Consider the following 16,757-nt stretch of genomic DNA (forward strand, 5'->3'; position numbering starts at 1 on the left):
GTGATAGCCATATATTATGGAAAGAAATGCTAGTTTAACTTATATTTGACTTTCTTGCATTTAGTTTCATTGGCTGAATTAATGGTAATATTACAGAAAGTAGAATAGCTTGCTGTGTTTTGCATAATATTGCTTATCCAGAAAAAGAATATCTGGTGAGTATTTTCTCTGGCACATGGCATCCTTTTTCTATACCATGAGTTGGCAGCAGCATCTGAGTAGAGCACTAGTATTCTTGGTTAGGGATCCAGGTCATTACCTGCCAAAATGTATATTTGGAAAATACCAAAAATCATAAGCATTTGACTCATTAAAACTTAAAGGATGAGAGCTCATAACACAATTCAATGGATACATAATGCCATTCAGTGTTGGTATCCCACAATTTTACAATTTTGGATCAACTCCTTCAAAGAACTGAAAACTTTGCAAAATGTAAATTGATCTTGGCTTGCTTCAGAGGCAGTTCATTCAAATCAAGTATTTGTTTATTGAAACTTTTTAATATTACTGTGGCTTCCAACATTCTGTTTGCTAAGGAGTTTGAATCCTTTATTGGGTGTTCTCTGAATGAGCAATTTATTGTTATAAAAAAATGGGGATATTTTATATGACATTTTAGCTAACATCTTTTACATCAGTGGCAGGTTGAGGCTAAATCAGAATGATTTTATTGAGCTAATGCTCATTTTAATGAATGACAATTGTCCCCTATTTAGCTTTTATTGCAAATTCAATATTATAATTGCCTCTGTATCTCTAAAAATTTCATTGAAAAAGATTTATCAGTTATTTCCTCAGTCATAATATTGGTTTCATAAAGTGGCAAAATTCTACTATAATCTTTCCAAAGATTTCTTTCTATTCTTTAGAAAATATTTTTAGATTTCTTTATGAGACATCATACTTGAATGACCGCTATGAAAAAAAAGCCTTGCTTGAGAACATTTCTGCAATAAACTTCCGTTTTACTGTGAATTGAAACTAAGGTGGCTGGTTGATAGATAGCACATGCCCTTTTCTCAATCTTCCCAAAGTGGAAGAAACAAAGGTCTTAATAAAAGTAGTCTGATTTTCCATGGAAATTCTAGAACTGTCAGCAATGTTACAAACTAAAAAGAGTTTTGTTAAACTGGGTTTTGTTAGCAGTGTGAAGATGGCAAATTTCATGCGGTTAAGGAAGTCTGAGCTAGTAAAATCAAGGAACAAAATTGATTAAACTTGAAGGATTATAGGCAAGGCCTACAAAATATTAATTTTCAAATAACATTCCCCCTGAACTAATATTGGAACAGAACTTGCTGACCTTCCAGAAGAGACTGAAGACATGATTTTATCATCTGTCTTGGGGATCTGGTAATGTGAAGCTTGCAAAGTGCTAGAGAAACTGAATGTTTTCTTCTGCAAATTGTTTTTTTAATGTTCTGTAATTATTTTTAGCAATAGCACTTATATAGGTTTATACTGTATATAAAATTATGGCTTACCTCTTACTGAAAGAGAAGACATGTATCACAACTGCATTGCTTCAAAATGCCCCAGAAGGCTTACATTAAAAAGAAGTCTCCTCTACCCAAAACAATTATGGACCAGACCCTGGGGACTATTTGCCATCAATAGCTTGGGGAGGGGAATGAAGAGCATCTTGCCTTCTGAAGTGCCATATTTGATAAAAAAATGTTTACTAATTTATTAAGCCTATGAGCAGCTGCATTTGAGTGGAGACTCATGGTTTAGGGGACAAAGATGATTTTTTTAAATCAGTGAACCAAACTATTTTTAACTGGAGAAGAATAAGAAATGGCAGTTGTACATTTTTAATGCAATCTTTTGAGGAAGTGAGTAGTGATGGCACCTGTCTCACGTGCTATTTATGTTTTAAACTGTTTCTTACACAACAATCACAGTGGATGAACAAGGGGCTCCTGGTGAGCAAGCCTGCTTTGTATTCTTCTACTTGACTTGAAATTAAGGCTTCTTTCAGTGATTCTTTCTACCAAGGTCTTCCTGAAGAACAAGTCATCTTAATGTTGCAGAGGACTATGTAAATGGTAGGCTCATTACAAAGTTTTGCATTTCTTTTGAAAAATAATTTTATTTGGAGCTGATTTTTGTGTCTAAGAATTCTAAGACTTTGTTGTTCTTTTTTTATTCATAATGAATCTACTCCGTTTCTTAACACTTATTTTCTTAAAAACTAGTGAATGTTATTTACAAAAAGAGACTAACAAGTGGGCTTAATATCCCTAAAAGCTTTTATTAGTTTAATTTGCAGCCTTGATTCTGACAAACATAGCCAAAATTATGTCCAAAAGACTAGTTTTTAAGTCTAAAATTGTTCTCATTTCCCAGAAAACTACCTGGAGAGGATTTCTGTTACTAACAGCAGCTTGCATATAAAAAAGTTGTTAACTTGAAAAGATTATTCTAAGAAGAATTAGTAGGTAAGAAAAAAGACATTTCAAGTTCTTACAGGTTTTACAACTTTGAAAGTAAAATAAATAGGTTTTTAAAATACTTTTATAAAGCTTTACAAATAGCTCAAAATAATGATTAGAGGAATGTAGCCTAATGCTTCCACTCTAGTTGATATGAAATTTCATCAATGTCTGATATCATGTAACCACACAAGATTTTCTGCATCTTTTGATGTATTGTATCTTTTTTCTCACACTTCTAAAGCCATATGTTGTTCATCCCTCTTTCTTTTTCCCATACATTTCAAATCTCTGTGAAGTTTGCCTTAGAACATTTTAACTGATTGATCGGAGGAAAAAAAGAAGTGAAAACATTTATGGAAATTACCATTGTCACCTGCTATTAACTGTAGATGTAGATGTAAAGGGGAATTGTTAATTTAAAAAAAATAGAATATAATCCTATCTGTTGTCTCTTCTCTGTTCCTCATTCTATTCAGATGTTACCTAACAAGTTTTTTTGAGGGAAAGAACATTATATAAATGGAGGGATGATATTTAGATTTCCAACTCTTTCAGTTGCACCAAACATGCACAAACATATAGATATGCACATGTTAATTTTTCCCCTTTGCTCAAGAAAATTGATTAATAAAGGATGGAATAGCTGCAGTATATTTTGATAGCAATCACAAGTGATTTTTCTGGAAAAATCCATTGACTTCACAACACAGTCCCTTAATCCAATTTGAAAAAGACCCCCTTTCTTCCGTTTTCTTCACTTTTTAATCCCGTGCTTTCTCTGGAAAGAAACATGCTATGAGAATGGGCCATGGGCAACTGAAGCTGTCTGTGCTGAATAATATATATTTGTGGAAAAGTATGATACTTCATCCTTCCTTGTGAATGGGAAAACAGTGGGGGGGGGGGTGTTATTTTGGCAGGGATAAGTTTCATTCTCATATTCAGAAATGTGGAAACCACCATACAAATCTCACTAGGTTACAGATCTCAGAGGTATCTAATGCATCAGGTCACTGAAAGGATGAAATGAGAAGGATGGTCTGCTGTTCTCATTAGAAGCAAAGCATGTTATACAACAATAAATTCTTCAACCCAATCCCAACTTTCCATGCATTCCCTTTTCCTCCATTCTGCTAATAATTACATATATTCTAGGCCAGGCGTGTCAAACTATTGGCCCATTGGCCGGATGTGTCATAGCGAAACCGCGCCCACCCATTTCCAGCAATGGAAAAAAAGTCACGATACGTCATGACATGACACGTAACATTGCGAGTTTGACACCCCTGTTCTAGGCCTCCAGGTACCAATATACTTACTTTTTTCTTAAAGCACATTTTTTTCCCAGTTAACTTGCCATTTTATTCATTAAAAAAAATTGTCTTTAGAAGTGCAACTATTATTAAACTTTCTCTTGAATTTCTTTTATTAATTTAATAGTTATATAAAATGTTTTAAGATTAAAATGACAAGGTAGATTATATTATTAATCATGCATACAATTCATGATGATACTATTATACTGTACTTTTTTAACCTAGTGAAGTAAACGTCTAAAGAGCAATTGTGACTATTTAAGCACAGGCCAACTATTTTTAATTTTCTCATGATATGTTCTGAAATGGTACTAATAAATAATTCCTAACAGATTTTTATATCAGTGAGAGATGAATGAAATATAATACAAGTTAATTACTTAGTATCCTTAGTTTTGCTTAATCATAAAGTTATATATTTAACCATTTTTCTTATGTATTCAGGAGGATATCACATTTTGTGTTACTCATCTAATAGAGAAATTTAAAAAAACACCTAGGATACTAGGATGTATATTAGACATCTATGGATTTATATAGCAGATGATTCAATGAATATTTCAAAAGACATCATCGCTGTGTTTATCCAGAAAACCTTGTTTATTTAAAGCACCGTTTATTTAAAGCCTCCTCTTTGTAATTGTAAGCAGAGACTGTTTAGCAGAGAACAGGGATACATTTGCTTGGCCTGAGTTTCATTGCAAATTTGACAACTTTGCCTATTCCAATGTATGCATGGATCAGAAACTGTTCATGTGACAAAATCTGTACTGTATTTTCTGGAAATTGCGTAATAGTTCATCAATTTATAGAATAAAATTGTATGAAGAAATGGGAATATAAAAATGTTAGGAAAAAAAGACATATATTGGGGAAATAGTGCACCCAAAAATATGCAGAAAAGAACCCCCATTGTTCAACATATTGCTTTATTCTGCACCAACAGTTTCATCTCACTTATTCTATTCTCCTTTCAATTTAGCAGGTAATATTTCACTGCAAACAGTTATTCATGTTCTTAGACCATGAAGAGAGGGCAGAAATATTTCTTGTTCCTTGATCATCAGGGTAAGCATCTATCTTTCAGCACAATTAGTTGCCTAATTGAGCAGTTGTATTTCATAACATACATTTTGTAATGCCATTAGTAATTTTTGCAGCAGAAATGTTTGGCATGCAACAGTTTGGAAAGTGGGCTGGAAATTATATTGGTAAAAATATAAGATCAAGATTTATAGGTTAGTTATTGGTCTCAGTTTAATTCATAAAGGTTCCATTTTAAAATAAAATTTCACAAAAATGTAATTATGGTTGCTTAACTATAATGTAAATGGTCTAGGTGATTGCTTCATTTAAGATAGGGTTATAAAGGGAAAAATACATAATTTGGTGTCTATAGAATATTGCCAAAATAAATAAGCTCACAATTTTTAAGAGTAACAGGGTCCCTCCATCTCTTTGACACCAGATGGTCCTGTAATAAAACACAAACCTTTATTAGAAGACAGTTTTTGATGGGATGCATACAGTTCACAGGGTTCCTGTTAGAACTGTGGAAATTCTTCCTAAAAGTGCCTTGGAACATCTGTCAAAACACATATGCATGCAGAGAACTAGGATCAGTTTCCAAAGCAACTTTTAGTACAGGTGTTCTCGACTTACAACCATTTATTTAGTGGCCATTCAAAATTACAATGGCACTGAAAAAAGTAACCTATATATATATATAATCAAAATTCAGATGTTTGGCAACTGGCAGGTATTATGACAGTAGCAACATCCCGGATCATGCAATCACCATTTGCAATCTTCTCAGTTGTTTTTTGACAAGCAAAGTCAATAGAGGAAGCTAGATTCACTTAGTGACTGTTGTTTCATTTAACAACACCATGGCAAAACAGATTGTGAAATCAGGCACTACTCACATAACAACCGTCTTGCTTAGCAATGAAAATTCTAGTCCCAATTGTGATCGTAAGTCAAGGACTACCTGTAACACAAAATGAAACAAAACAGCCACCTCTTTAGAGGATATTGCACAACCATAATTCTTTCCCAAAAAATGACTGACCCAGTGGCAACTACTGCTAGTCCTAGCTTTTCTTCCAAAAATATAATCTAGCTCAGCAAATATTGTTTTCAGCTTGGAAATTTTCTATCAGATCTCTTTCTAGGCTCCCTGTGATCTAGATATTAGAACTTCTAAATTTCCACCGTTAACAAGAGAGATATGCTAAGAGTGCCTCTGAATGTAGACAGAATGTCTTTTGCTTTCCACCAGGTAAGTGTAAACCTTACCTTTTCTCTGCCACTTCCCTTTGTCTCTTCCTTTTTCTCTCTCATACACAAATGCATACACATGGAGGCCAGGATGAGTAAAAAAAAGCCTATAAGATATCTAATATCATGCCATATTTTAGCACCTCTTTTTAAAAAAAGAATAAAATAATATAATATATAATGTTTATCAAAGGAACCGAGCACAAAGGCACTTCAGCATTCTAAATGCTCAGGTCTTCCATACGACTGAACATTGGCAAATATAGTTTTTACACTGCCTTTCTTATTTATCAGTTCTGCTGCCCTTTTGAAGCCCAGATTGATTGTTCACTAAATCTCTCTTTCCTCATTGGTTGTTCTTGGGTAAACTCCATCTTCAGCAAATAAGGGGCTCCTGTACTCTTAAAACAATCTACTTTACAATGCTATATCAGATTATAGAAGAATGCTTGGAAAGAAAACAAAAGTCCTTATGTTGATTATACAGAGGGACATCCTTACTGTGCTCCACTTGATTAACACCAGGAAAAAGAGTAATTAAAGATGTTGAAAGCCAATGTTCTCTTATCCAGTCCTAAATATTGGGTGCTGAGAAGACTGCATTTGGATAGAACAATAAAAATTGTTTCTATCCTGCCCTCCATATACAATGAACTACATATAATACATTTATTCTTAATCAAGAATGCCTTGGAAATTTTAGTCTAATATGCTGTCTGAATCTCACAAATATAATTACTTATCTTTCTGCAACTAGTAATAGACACAATAGGCTTATCCCTTGGGCTCTTATAAATTCAGTCCAAGTATCACAGTTATCTAGAAAGATTTACCTTGACATTACCAATAGATGCTATACATAGAGGCACCCAAGAGAATCCCAAGACTTACTCAGGTTTCCAGCACGTCTTAGGCATGAATCCATAAGACCATTCTCAGGGTAATACTGTACAAACAACCTTCCTGAATCTCAGCTGCTCACTGCCTTTGACTCTATGGAAGACCATGGGCCTTCATAAGTTGTATGTCACTTCATCAAGTGACTCCTAAGTAGCCCCACCAAGTCTGCTCCTTAATGTAGCCAAGCCTCCTATACATCACTGTTGTGTTTTCTTCCTCTTCAGCTGATGTTTTTCAGCTGCTGAAAGGGAAAGAGAGAAGACTGGCCTGGACCAATATCTTCTACATCCAGGGCCAGGAGAAGGATTAGATTCTGACTTGGTATCAATGCCAGATATAATAAAGTCTCTCTTTTTTTGGTATTGTATTGCTTTTGGGAAGGTTTCTCCTGCTCCTGTTCCTCAATTATGAAAGATCTGTACAGCAAACATCAAGTACATGCTGCACCCACGGGTTGTCCATCCTTGATCAAAGCAATATTCTTTTCCCCGTCCCAGGCTGCAGAAAACTGGATTAAAAAGGGGAGAGAATTTTAGATGAAGATCTTCTAAAGCAATGTTTCATACAAAATGGCATTTGCTCTAGATATCTGGTAGCAATAAAGGAATTCAAATAATATCATGCCAATAATTTCTTCAACATACTTGAATCATCAAAAAAGTCCCTATTGGCTCATTTGCTGACCTAACTGCAAATTTGGGCATACTACTTGATAGTTATCAAAAGCCCTGTATTTTCTGATTTAAAAAAAAATTAAAAACAATATTTATTTATATTTCACACTTCTTCCTCATGGCCAGCATATCTCTGGGGGAAAGAAGGAAAGGGAAAGGGAAAGAGAGAGGGAAAGAAAAGGAAAGGAAAGGGCAAAGGGGAAAGGAAAGAAGGGGAGGAGAGAAGAGGAGAAGAAAGGAGCAGATAGATTTATGTTGCCTACTAGAGAACAGAGGGAGGGAGGGAGGGAGGGAGGGAAGGAAGGAAGGAGGGAAGGAAGGAAGGAAGGAAGGAAGGAAGGAAGGAAGGAAGGAAGGAAGGAAGGAAGGAAGGAGCAAGCTTTGGATAACACTGATGAACTTAAAAAGCCACAGACAGAGATCTGTGGAATAGGGTAACAAACAGTGCAATCTGGGGATCCAGTGGTAGAAAGGAAGACAGATTTCTGGGGTGTATTTGTGGTGTAATTAGGGCAAGGGAAGAAAAGCCTGAGGAAGGAGAAGTCCAGATCATACATTCCTGATAGAGCTTAAAGCACCTCTTCTCAATGTAAAATTATTTAAGAATGTTCATTGTTCAACTGTTTAAGTAAATTCTTTTATATTTAGCTGGTGTGATGTTGCTTTTCTTTTTTTTCTCTCTAGACTATTCATCTCTGGCTCGCAAGCCGACTGATTTTCTTTGTTGTATCACTGGCTTTGAAAGAGATTATAGTAATGTCATTTTATAAAACTTTGCCTTGTGATGTGAATTATGTAAGTGATACTTCCAAAATGTATATGCAAGTTGACTGCAGTGACCGTAAACTCATACAGTTTCCAAAAGACATTCCTACCAATGTTACCAATCTGACACTTGCTGTTAATCACATTCCAAAGATTTCCAAAAGCCACTTTAAGGACTTAAAAAAGCTTCTAGAAATTGATTTCAAATGCAACTGTGTACCAGTCAGGTTGGGACCTAAAGATCACGTTTGCACCCAGGGTCTGCAAATCCAAGCTCACGCTTTCTCCAAACTCTCCAGCTTAAAATCACTCTATTTAGATGGCAACCAGCTCTCAGCAATCCCTCAACATCTCCCACCTAACCTACGTCTTCTGAGTCTTGAAGCTAATTCCATTTTTTCTATCAAGAAAGAAAATTTGTCAGGACTTCAAAGCCTAGAAGTACTCTATCTAGGGCAGAATTGTTATTACCGCAACCCCTGCAATATATCTTTTGAAATTAATGAAGCAGCCTTTCAGCCTCTCACAAGTTTAAAAGTGTTGTCTTTGAAAGCCAACAACTTATCAAGGGTCCCACAAAACCTACCATCAAACTTAAAAGAACTCTATCTTTATAATAACGCAATTCGAACTATCACTGAGTATGATCTATCCTCTCTGAATAATTTGGAAGTACTTGATTTAAGTGGAAACTGTCCTCGTTGTCACAATGCACGATATCATTGTGTTGAATGCCCAGGACAGGCAAGCATTTTTATCAATCCCAGAGCCTTTGACTCATTAAAGCATTTAAAGGTACTGAAGCTGCACAGCACCTCCCTTCAACGAGTGGACTACCATTGGTTTATAAATACTAAGAACCTTCAAGTACTTGATCTTTCACAAAATTATTTGGCAAAAGAAATTCAGCAAGCCCATTTTCTACAGTTTCTTCCTAATCTTGTGGAACTTGACTTATCTTTCAATTATGAACTGGGATCATACCCATTACATTTTATTTTCCCCAAAACATTTTCCACCCTTTCCAATCTTCAGTCCTTAAGAATAAGAGGATTTGTTTTCAAAGAACTAAATCAACAGACTATAAACAATTTAATTCCTCTTAAAAAACTTAATGTCTTGGATTTCGGAACTAATTTTATCAGGAATGTTGACATTGCTATGTTTAAAGAATTCCAAAGTCTTAGAACAATAATTCTTTCTTTTAATAAAATATCTCTTTTTTCATATGAGCCAAATAGCAGGCTTTACTCTGTTCTCAACTCATCAGATGATCAGTATAATGGCAATATATTGATAGATACACAGTATTTCAGATATGATGAATATGGTCAAAGTTGCAGATCTAAAGATACAGAGGATATTCATTTTTTGCCTTTTATCAATGAGATTGCATGCAGCAACTATGGAAAAACACTTGATTTAAGCAGAAATAATATTTTTTTTATCAATTCTTCTGATTTCCAGCAACTTTCAGACCTTAAATGCCTTAACATCTCCAATAATGCTATGAGCCAAGCTTTGAAGGGAACTGAATTTGCTCATCTGTCCAGTTTGAAATGTTTGGATTTATCTAATAATCGGATTGATTTGCTACATGTGAATGCTTTTCAACAGCTGAAAGAACTGGAAGTTCTAAACCTTAGTGATAATAGCTATTATTTTAAGGCGGAAGGTGTCACACATATGTTGGGCTTTACCAAATGCCTGGTTAATTTGAAAATACTGATTATGAATGGCAATGAGATTTCTGTCTCCACTGATAAAGGGATGGCAAGTGATTCCATCAAAACATTAGAATTTAGACGGAATCGCTTAGATATTTTATGGAAGGATGGAAGTAATGAATACTTGGCATTCTTCAAGAATTTGACAGCCCTGGAAAGTCTTGACATTTCTGAGAACTTTCTGACTTTGTTACCTCATGATGTATTCTACAATCTGCCTCCAAAACTGAAAGTGTTAAAGCTGGCCAGTAATCTATTGAAGACTTTTAACTGGGGGTGTCTTCCAGCACTAAAGAATTTGGAAATCTTAGATCTTAGCAACAATCAGCTGACTACAGTCCCCCATGAACTGTCCAACTGTACTAAGACTCTTCATACATTCATAGTGCAAAACAACAAGATCAGAAAGCTGACACATAATTTTCTCAAAGATGCTTTCTTCCTGAGGCATTTAGATCTTAGTTTTAATAAGATCAAAACAATCAAGAACTCTAGCTTCCCCAAAAATGTTATTAGCAAACTAACAACATTACTCTTAAACGATAATTCTTTCAAATGTAATTGTGATATTGTATGGCTTGTCCAATGGATCAATGAGACAAAAGTAAAAATCCCTTTCCTAGCAACACATGTGACTTGTGCAGGGCCAAGTGTATGGAAAGCTAAAAGTTTGATTTTATTAGATTTGCATACGTGTGAATCAGATTTCTCTCAGATCGTCTATTTATTGTCAGCTTCATTTATCATATTTCTCATGATAGTTCCAGTTATAAGCCACCTATATTTTTGGGATGTCTGGTATATTTATCATTTCTGCACTGCCAAATTAAAGGGATATAAACGTCTCTTTTCATCTGAAGTTAAATATGATGCTTTTGTGGCTTACGATAATAAAGATGCATCTGTAACAGAATGGATCCTGAAAGAACTAATTGAGAAACTTGAAGATCAGAAAGAAAAAAAATTCAATATATGTTTAGAAGAAAGAGACTGGCTACCAGGTCACCCATTTATAGAAAACCTTAATGACAGCATACAAATGAGTAGAAAAACCATATTTGTGCTGACAAACAGCTATATTGCAAGTGGCAACTTCAGAACAGCCTTTTATATGGCACATCAGCGTCTTGTGGATGAAAAAGTAGATGTAATTATCCTGATAATTCTTGAGAAGCTTCTGCAAATGTCAAAGTGTCTCCGTCTCCGGAAGACCTTGTGTAGTAGATCTTGTCTTGAATGGCCAATCAATCCTCAGTCTCAGGCTTATTTCTGGCATTGTCTTAGAAACTCCCTAGCAGCAAATAATGAGTTCAGGTATAACAAGCTTTTCAAGGAAATGGTATAATGCTCAGTTGCATTCTCAGAAAATGTTTTGGAAATCATAGCAGATGCATGGGATGAGGCTGAATCTCAAACTCTACATTGAGGAGGTTTTATAGCATCGGTAAAATCAAACAAAAGCACCTCATCAACCACAACACGCTCCTTCTGAAGCAGGGAAACTTTTGGTTATCTGAGGAAAGGTGCCCAGGAAGTTTAGTTCAATAGCTCAATTTTCCATTTCATAATTATTGAGATGTAGGAAACTTATGCAGATTTTTATGAATTCCCCCAATCTAAGCAGGAAAAGTGAAACAGAAAAAACATTCCAATTACAAATTTCCACAGCAAGAATTTATGAGTTTTCCTATGTAAGTATATTTTCTTTCCAATATTTGATACAATTTAGAAAGACAAAATAAAAATAAATACAATCTTTAGCATGAACTACAATTATATTTGAAAAACAGATATTTTGAACCAGCTGGCTACTTATTTATATGATGAGGGGAAAAAGCTTTAAATTACCTAGTGATACAATAACAATATGGGAATTGTAACATAATGGGGATATGGAGATCAGTTAAGTCCAATCTAGTTTTTATTTGTATATTAGGGCAATATCCATCCTATTTCAGAAGTCAAACATATAGCTCAACACGGCTGAGTGTGACACAAGTCAGATTAAAATGCAATTGGAAATAGTTAACACAATAAAATAAAATAAAATGCAATAAAGCATAAGAAGTTGCATTTTGAAATTAAATAATAATATAGTTAACAACTACCAAGAAAGTCTTAGCTCACGACTCAAAAGGAGTTCTGCACAGATTCACTGCCTTGGCCAGCTGCAACAACTAAGATTGCTTGGTGCTGCAATGGTGTGAACTGAGAAGGACCATCAACTTGATAGGAATTTATCTTCAGTTTGTGCTGCAAAGAACCTTGCTGATGCAATTAAACTGAGGTATCAAGCTTGTGCCTTTTCCCCAGGTCAGCAGGCAGGCAGCCGTGCACTGGTTGCCCTTCTGTTCTAGACCTCAGGCTTCCAGACCATGAGTTCTAGTCCAGCCTTAGGTCAGTTGGATAGCCTTGGGGCCAGTCACTTTTTCTCAGCCCAAGGAAGAAGGCAATGGCAAACCACTTCTGAAAAACCTTGCAAAGAAAACTGCAGTAACTTGTCCAGACAGTCTCTGAGAATTGGACATGACTGAATGAAAGGAAAAAAGATGGAATGCATTCAAAAATGGAAAGAAGGGGGAAAATGAAAGAAAACTGGTGATCTAAATGCTTTTTGTATAATGCTTTTTCTTTTTAAAAAAATTCTTTCATTACAGTATCAAATTCCAAAACTGAAGGAATATAAACACTTACAAAATATTATCAGCAACTAATGGATTTATACTGTAATCTGAAAGCATCTATGTGTGAAGCCAGTTTGGTGTAATGGTTAAGGCATCAATTAGAAACTAAGAGACCTTTAATTACAGTCCTGCCTTGGGCACAAAGCCAAATGGGTGACCTGGGGCCAGTCACTTTTCTTGTCCCTAGGAGGAACTAGAATCTCCAAGTTAATCAGTCAAAATAAATCAGAATAGAGTTGGTAGGGACCTTGGGGGCCTTCTAGTCCAACCTCCTGCTCAAGCAAGAGACCCTGCATGCAGTATTCCAGGTGTGGTCTTACTAAGGCTTTATAAAATGGTACTAATACTTCATGTGATTTTGATTCTATGTGTCAAGAATGAAACTTTGTCAATACATTTCATCTTGCCTTTAGATTAAGGGAAAGGGAGATGTTACTTTCAAGTGGGTTAAATGGAGAAACAAAACTTCGATTCAACTGAAGACTGTGAGAGCCTGAACCCTTGTCAAGGATACCAGAGCAGGTTTGGATTTGAAGCTGATGGTTCCCAAAACAAAGTGAACTTGTTAATATGAATTAACGTTGGGGATTTGGCTGGGGAAATTATTGTTTAAGTGTATGAATTGGTGTTGGAACCTCAGAATTAGTTTTGCTTTGACAAAACCATGCAGTGTATTCAATAAACAGTAAGATTTTCGGAAACAGAATGAACCTGGACTTTTATTTGGATTCTTGAGCTGGATGTTGACATTAAATTAACTCTCTCTTGCAGCTTACCCAGGTTTTCTTCCCAAGAGTACTGAGACCTGAAATGGGTAAGAGAACAGATGGAGGGGGACAATGGGGGAGTTTCCCTCCTGCAGTTGTCGGTTTTAACCCAGATGGGAGAGACAGGTTCGTTGATTGGAGCTTGTCTGAAGCAGAAAGCTGGATTGATAGAGCCACCAAATACTGCTGAAAAGAGAGGAGCTCAAGCAACACCACTGGGTGCTGACCTACCACCCGGATATGTACTGGTGCAGGAGGATCAACAGCCTCCTCCTTTAAAGTCATGTTTGAGGCTGACTGGAGAAGTTGGTTTACTTTCTGACCTAGATGTGGAATTATTTAGAAAGATATGGAGGCAGACACCCTGATGATGGATCAGGTGTGAATACTATTTCTGTGAACCTGGAAGGGAATGCAATGGAGTGGTTGATGTCCTTATATGATGAGGTAGACCCTGAGCTCCATGATGTGGATGCCTTCATGCAAGAGCTACAGAATCAGTTTGAAGATCCCACTGAGGTAGATGCGAGAATCAGGATGATCAACCAAGGGAAGCAACTGGTTGCTGAATACATTAGAGAATTTTGTAGTCTGGTAGCTCATGTAAGAGGGTGGTCTGAACATATGTTGGTATACCAATTCCAAGATGGACTAAGCAGGAACTATATTACACCTACCTACCAGGAGGAGTACCCAGTCTCCTAAGGAATTGGTACCAGTTGGCTACCAATGTGGAATTAGATTTGGTAGATTACTGACATCACACCAGTCAAGACAACCAACTTCACTGTGCAGCTGAGAGATGCCTAGCTGGCCAAGGGAGCAAGGGAAATGTTCCAGAGACCAGAAGAGAGAGAACCCTCCTCAGTAAGGAAGCTTTGGTTGTGCTTTGATTATGGAAAAGAGGGCCCCCGAGCTGCGAATTGCCCTGCACCACACCCAATGTCAACATGTCGAGCTCCAAGCAAGACTAAGACAAAGAAGCCAGTGCCAAAGTCCAAAAAACAAACAAAAGTTGCACAACAGATCATAGATGTCTCTTCCCCATCCAGCAAGGGGAAGGAAACCCTGATCCCTAGGAAGCCTGGGTTTGTTTTCTATGAGAGTGACAGCGAAGGGGACGATGACCCAATGGTGAATGGTCCTATTTCCCTGATGACTACCAGGGTAGAATTGTTAGTACCCTCTTCGGGAGTAAGGGAGAATTCACTGAACTTCTGGACTCAAGGTGCACAAGGCATGTAATCAGCTCGCGAACAGTAGAATAAGTGGGACTAAGACTCAGAAATTTGAGACAACCCATGGGGTTTGAACAACTAGATGGGTCTCTTATGGGGGAAGAACATGCAACCTGTCTTACTGAGCCAGTGACTATAATGCTTGGAAATAATATTGAAATCATTTGTTTTATTGTAGCCCCTGGGATGACTGAAAATATGATTTTAGGATTAGGTTGGCTGAAGAAATTGGAATAACAAGTGGCGAATGAGGAAAAGAGTAATTGATCCACAAAAGCTGCAGGAGACTGCAAATACTTGCCCTAAGCCATTGACTGAGAAATTGAAAGTGTTGACACTGAATACACTGAAAGCAGACAGGCAGTTAAAGAACAGCATCCCAGCTGAATACAGAGACTTAATTGAAGTATTCAGTGAAAAAAGAATCGGGTGTACTCCCATTTCATCAACCAATGGACTGTGCTATACAGATAGTTCCAGGGGCTAAGTTTCATATACCAAAGATGTATGCTATGACACCTAAAGAAATGGAAGAACTTAGACGGTTTTTAGATAACCTGACTCGGGGATTCATTCAACCTACAAAATCGAAAATGGCTGCCCCTATATTATTTAGAGGAAAAAAAGAATGGGGGCCTTAGAATGTGTGTGGATTATAAAAGTCTCAATACTATATCAGTGGAAAAAATGTAGCCCCTCCTCCTTATGAAAGAGGAGGATACCTATCTAAGGGGAAAATGTTTACAAAATTGGATCTGAGGAAAGCTATTATAGAGTAAGGATTAAAGAAGGGTATGAGTGGAAAACTGCATTTAATTGCCCTTTAGGGTATCATCAGTTCAGAGTGATGCCATTTGAGCTACAAGGGGCACCTGCAGTATTCATGCAATTGATAAATGAGGTGTTACATGGATATCTGTATAAGGGGGTGTTGGTGTATTTAGACGATATTTGAATTTACACTATAGTATAATTCCACATGGCTCTTTAAAGACAATAAAGGTAATAAAAAAATGAAGCAGCCAATTTCATTATTCCATAATAAGAGAGGTGACACTAGCTTAATGGCTACAAGTAAGAAAATTGGTCTCATCACTGGATGATTAATTAGGGATTTTTAAATGCTGAAGTTTATCTCTCAAAGTTTAAAAACATGCAGGTATCACATTTTTAAATAAGAGATGGTCATTCATATACCAGTCTATAGGTGGCAGCAAATGATTGTTCCTGAAACTGAATCTCTCATTTAAATTACAATTAAGCATTGTGAATATATTTTGTCTTTCATTTTCTAAATTTAGTGTCTATGTGCTTTTAATCAAGGCCAAAATATCAAAATCTATTTGGAAATGAGAAGAAATTGGCATGCCAAAATCTGAGGTGATAAGATTTTACATTAGCAGCTTCACTGCTAATAGCTTGGTTATGTAGTTATGTAGCTCCCACCCTGTTGGTTTTCCGCAAGCCGCTTAAGACCTGACTTTTCCGGCAGGCCTGGGGTTTATAAAATCTGACCCCTGGATGACTGTTATTGTATTGTTTGTTTTGTCATGTTATATGGTGTTTTTATTGTTAGCCGCCCGGAGTCCTGCGGGAGTGGGGCGGTTTATAAATTTTAAAAATAAATAAATAAATTTAGAAAATATATGGCCACCTGTCTTACGTAACTAACCCTAAACTGTTAACAACAATACAAGAAGAAATAATATAATGAAAATCCCTGTAAACAAAACAAAAACATGGTACAACAACTCACACCACAAGAACACACATTAGGCTCCGCTAGCATCTTAGCCCTAACACCTGGGGGAGGGGGGAAACCAGATTTTTGTGGCCTAACAGAAGACCAAAATTTCAGAAAGAAAGCTATGCCACAGGACAAGCCCCCCCAACCGGTCGTAAGTCGAGGACTACCCAACTGGTCGTAAGTCGAGGACTTTCTCTGCCCGGGAGTGCCGCGCATGC

At 36.5% G+C, this 16,757-nt stretch overlaps 1 protein-coding gene and 1 long non-coding RNA gene across 6 annotated transcripts in view; one reads left to right on the forward strand and one right to left on the reverse strand.

Moving 5' to 3' along the window:
* The first annotated feature begins 270 nt into the window (after window positions 1-270).
* On the forward strand, window positions 271-13,128 carry LOC120306497 (toll-like receptor 7). 4 transcript variants are annotated; one of them, XM_039339819.1, is made up of 5 exons: window positions 271-2,051; window positions 2,353-2,444; window positions 4,740-4,825; window positions 5,920-6,038; window positions 8,296-13,128. In XM_039339819.1, the coding sequence occupies exons 4-5, from the start codon at window positions 5,988-5,990 to the stop codon at window positions 11,446-11,448; spliced, it is 3,204 nt and encodes a 1,067-aa protein (XP_039195753.1). In that variant the 5' UTR covers window positions 271-2,051; window positions 2,353-2,444; window positions 4,740-4,825; window positions 5,920-5,987; the 3' UTR covers window positions 11,449-13,128. The 4 variants fall into 4 exon arrangements, 3 of the variants coding, with proteins under 3 accessions (XP_039195753.1, XP_039195754.1, XP_039195755.1); XM_039339820.1 differs by having other exon boundaries at window positions 4,743-4,825; XR_005556321.1 differs by lacking the exon at window positions 8,296-13,128 and having other exon boundaries at window positions 5,920-7,863.
* LOC120306499 overlaps window positions 4,673-16,757 on the reverse strand; it is a 29,642-nt gene continuing 17,557 nt past the window's right edge. The window contains exons 1-2 of one of the 2 annotated variants that reach the window (XR_005556322.1): window positions 5,683-5,921; window positions 4,673-5,231 (exon numbers count right to left, since the gene is read on the reverse strand). This is a non-coding gene — a long non-coding RNA (uncharacterized LOC120306499). Of the gene's footprint in view, window positions 5,232-5,682; window positions 5,922-16,757 lie in introns of those variants that run through there. The other variant, XR_005556323.1, reaches the window with a different exon arrangement.

Source organism: Crotalus tigris, unplaced genomic scaffold (assembly GCF_016545835.1).
Source record: "Crotalus tigris isolate CLP2741 ecotype Arizona unplaced genomic scaffold, ASM1654583v1 scf7180000017740.2609645, whole genome shotgun sequence".
In the NCBI taxonomy this organism is placed as follows: Eukaryota; Metazoa; Chordata; class Lepidosauria; order Squamata; family Viperidae; genus Crotalus; species Crotalus tigris.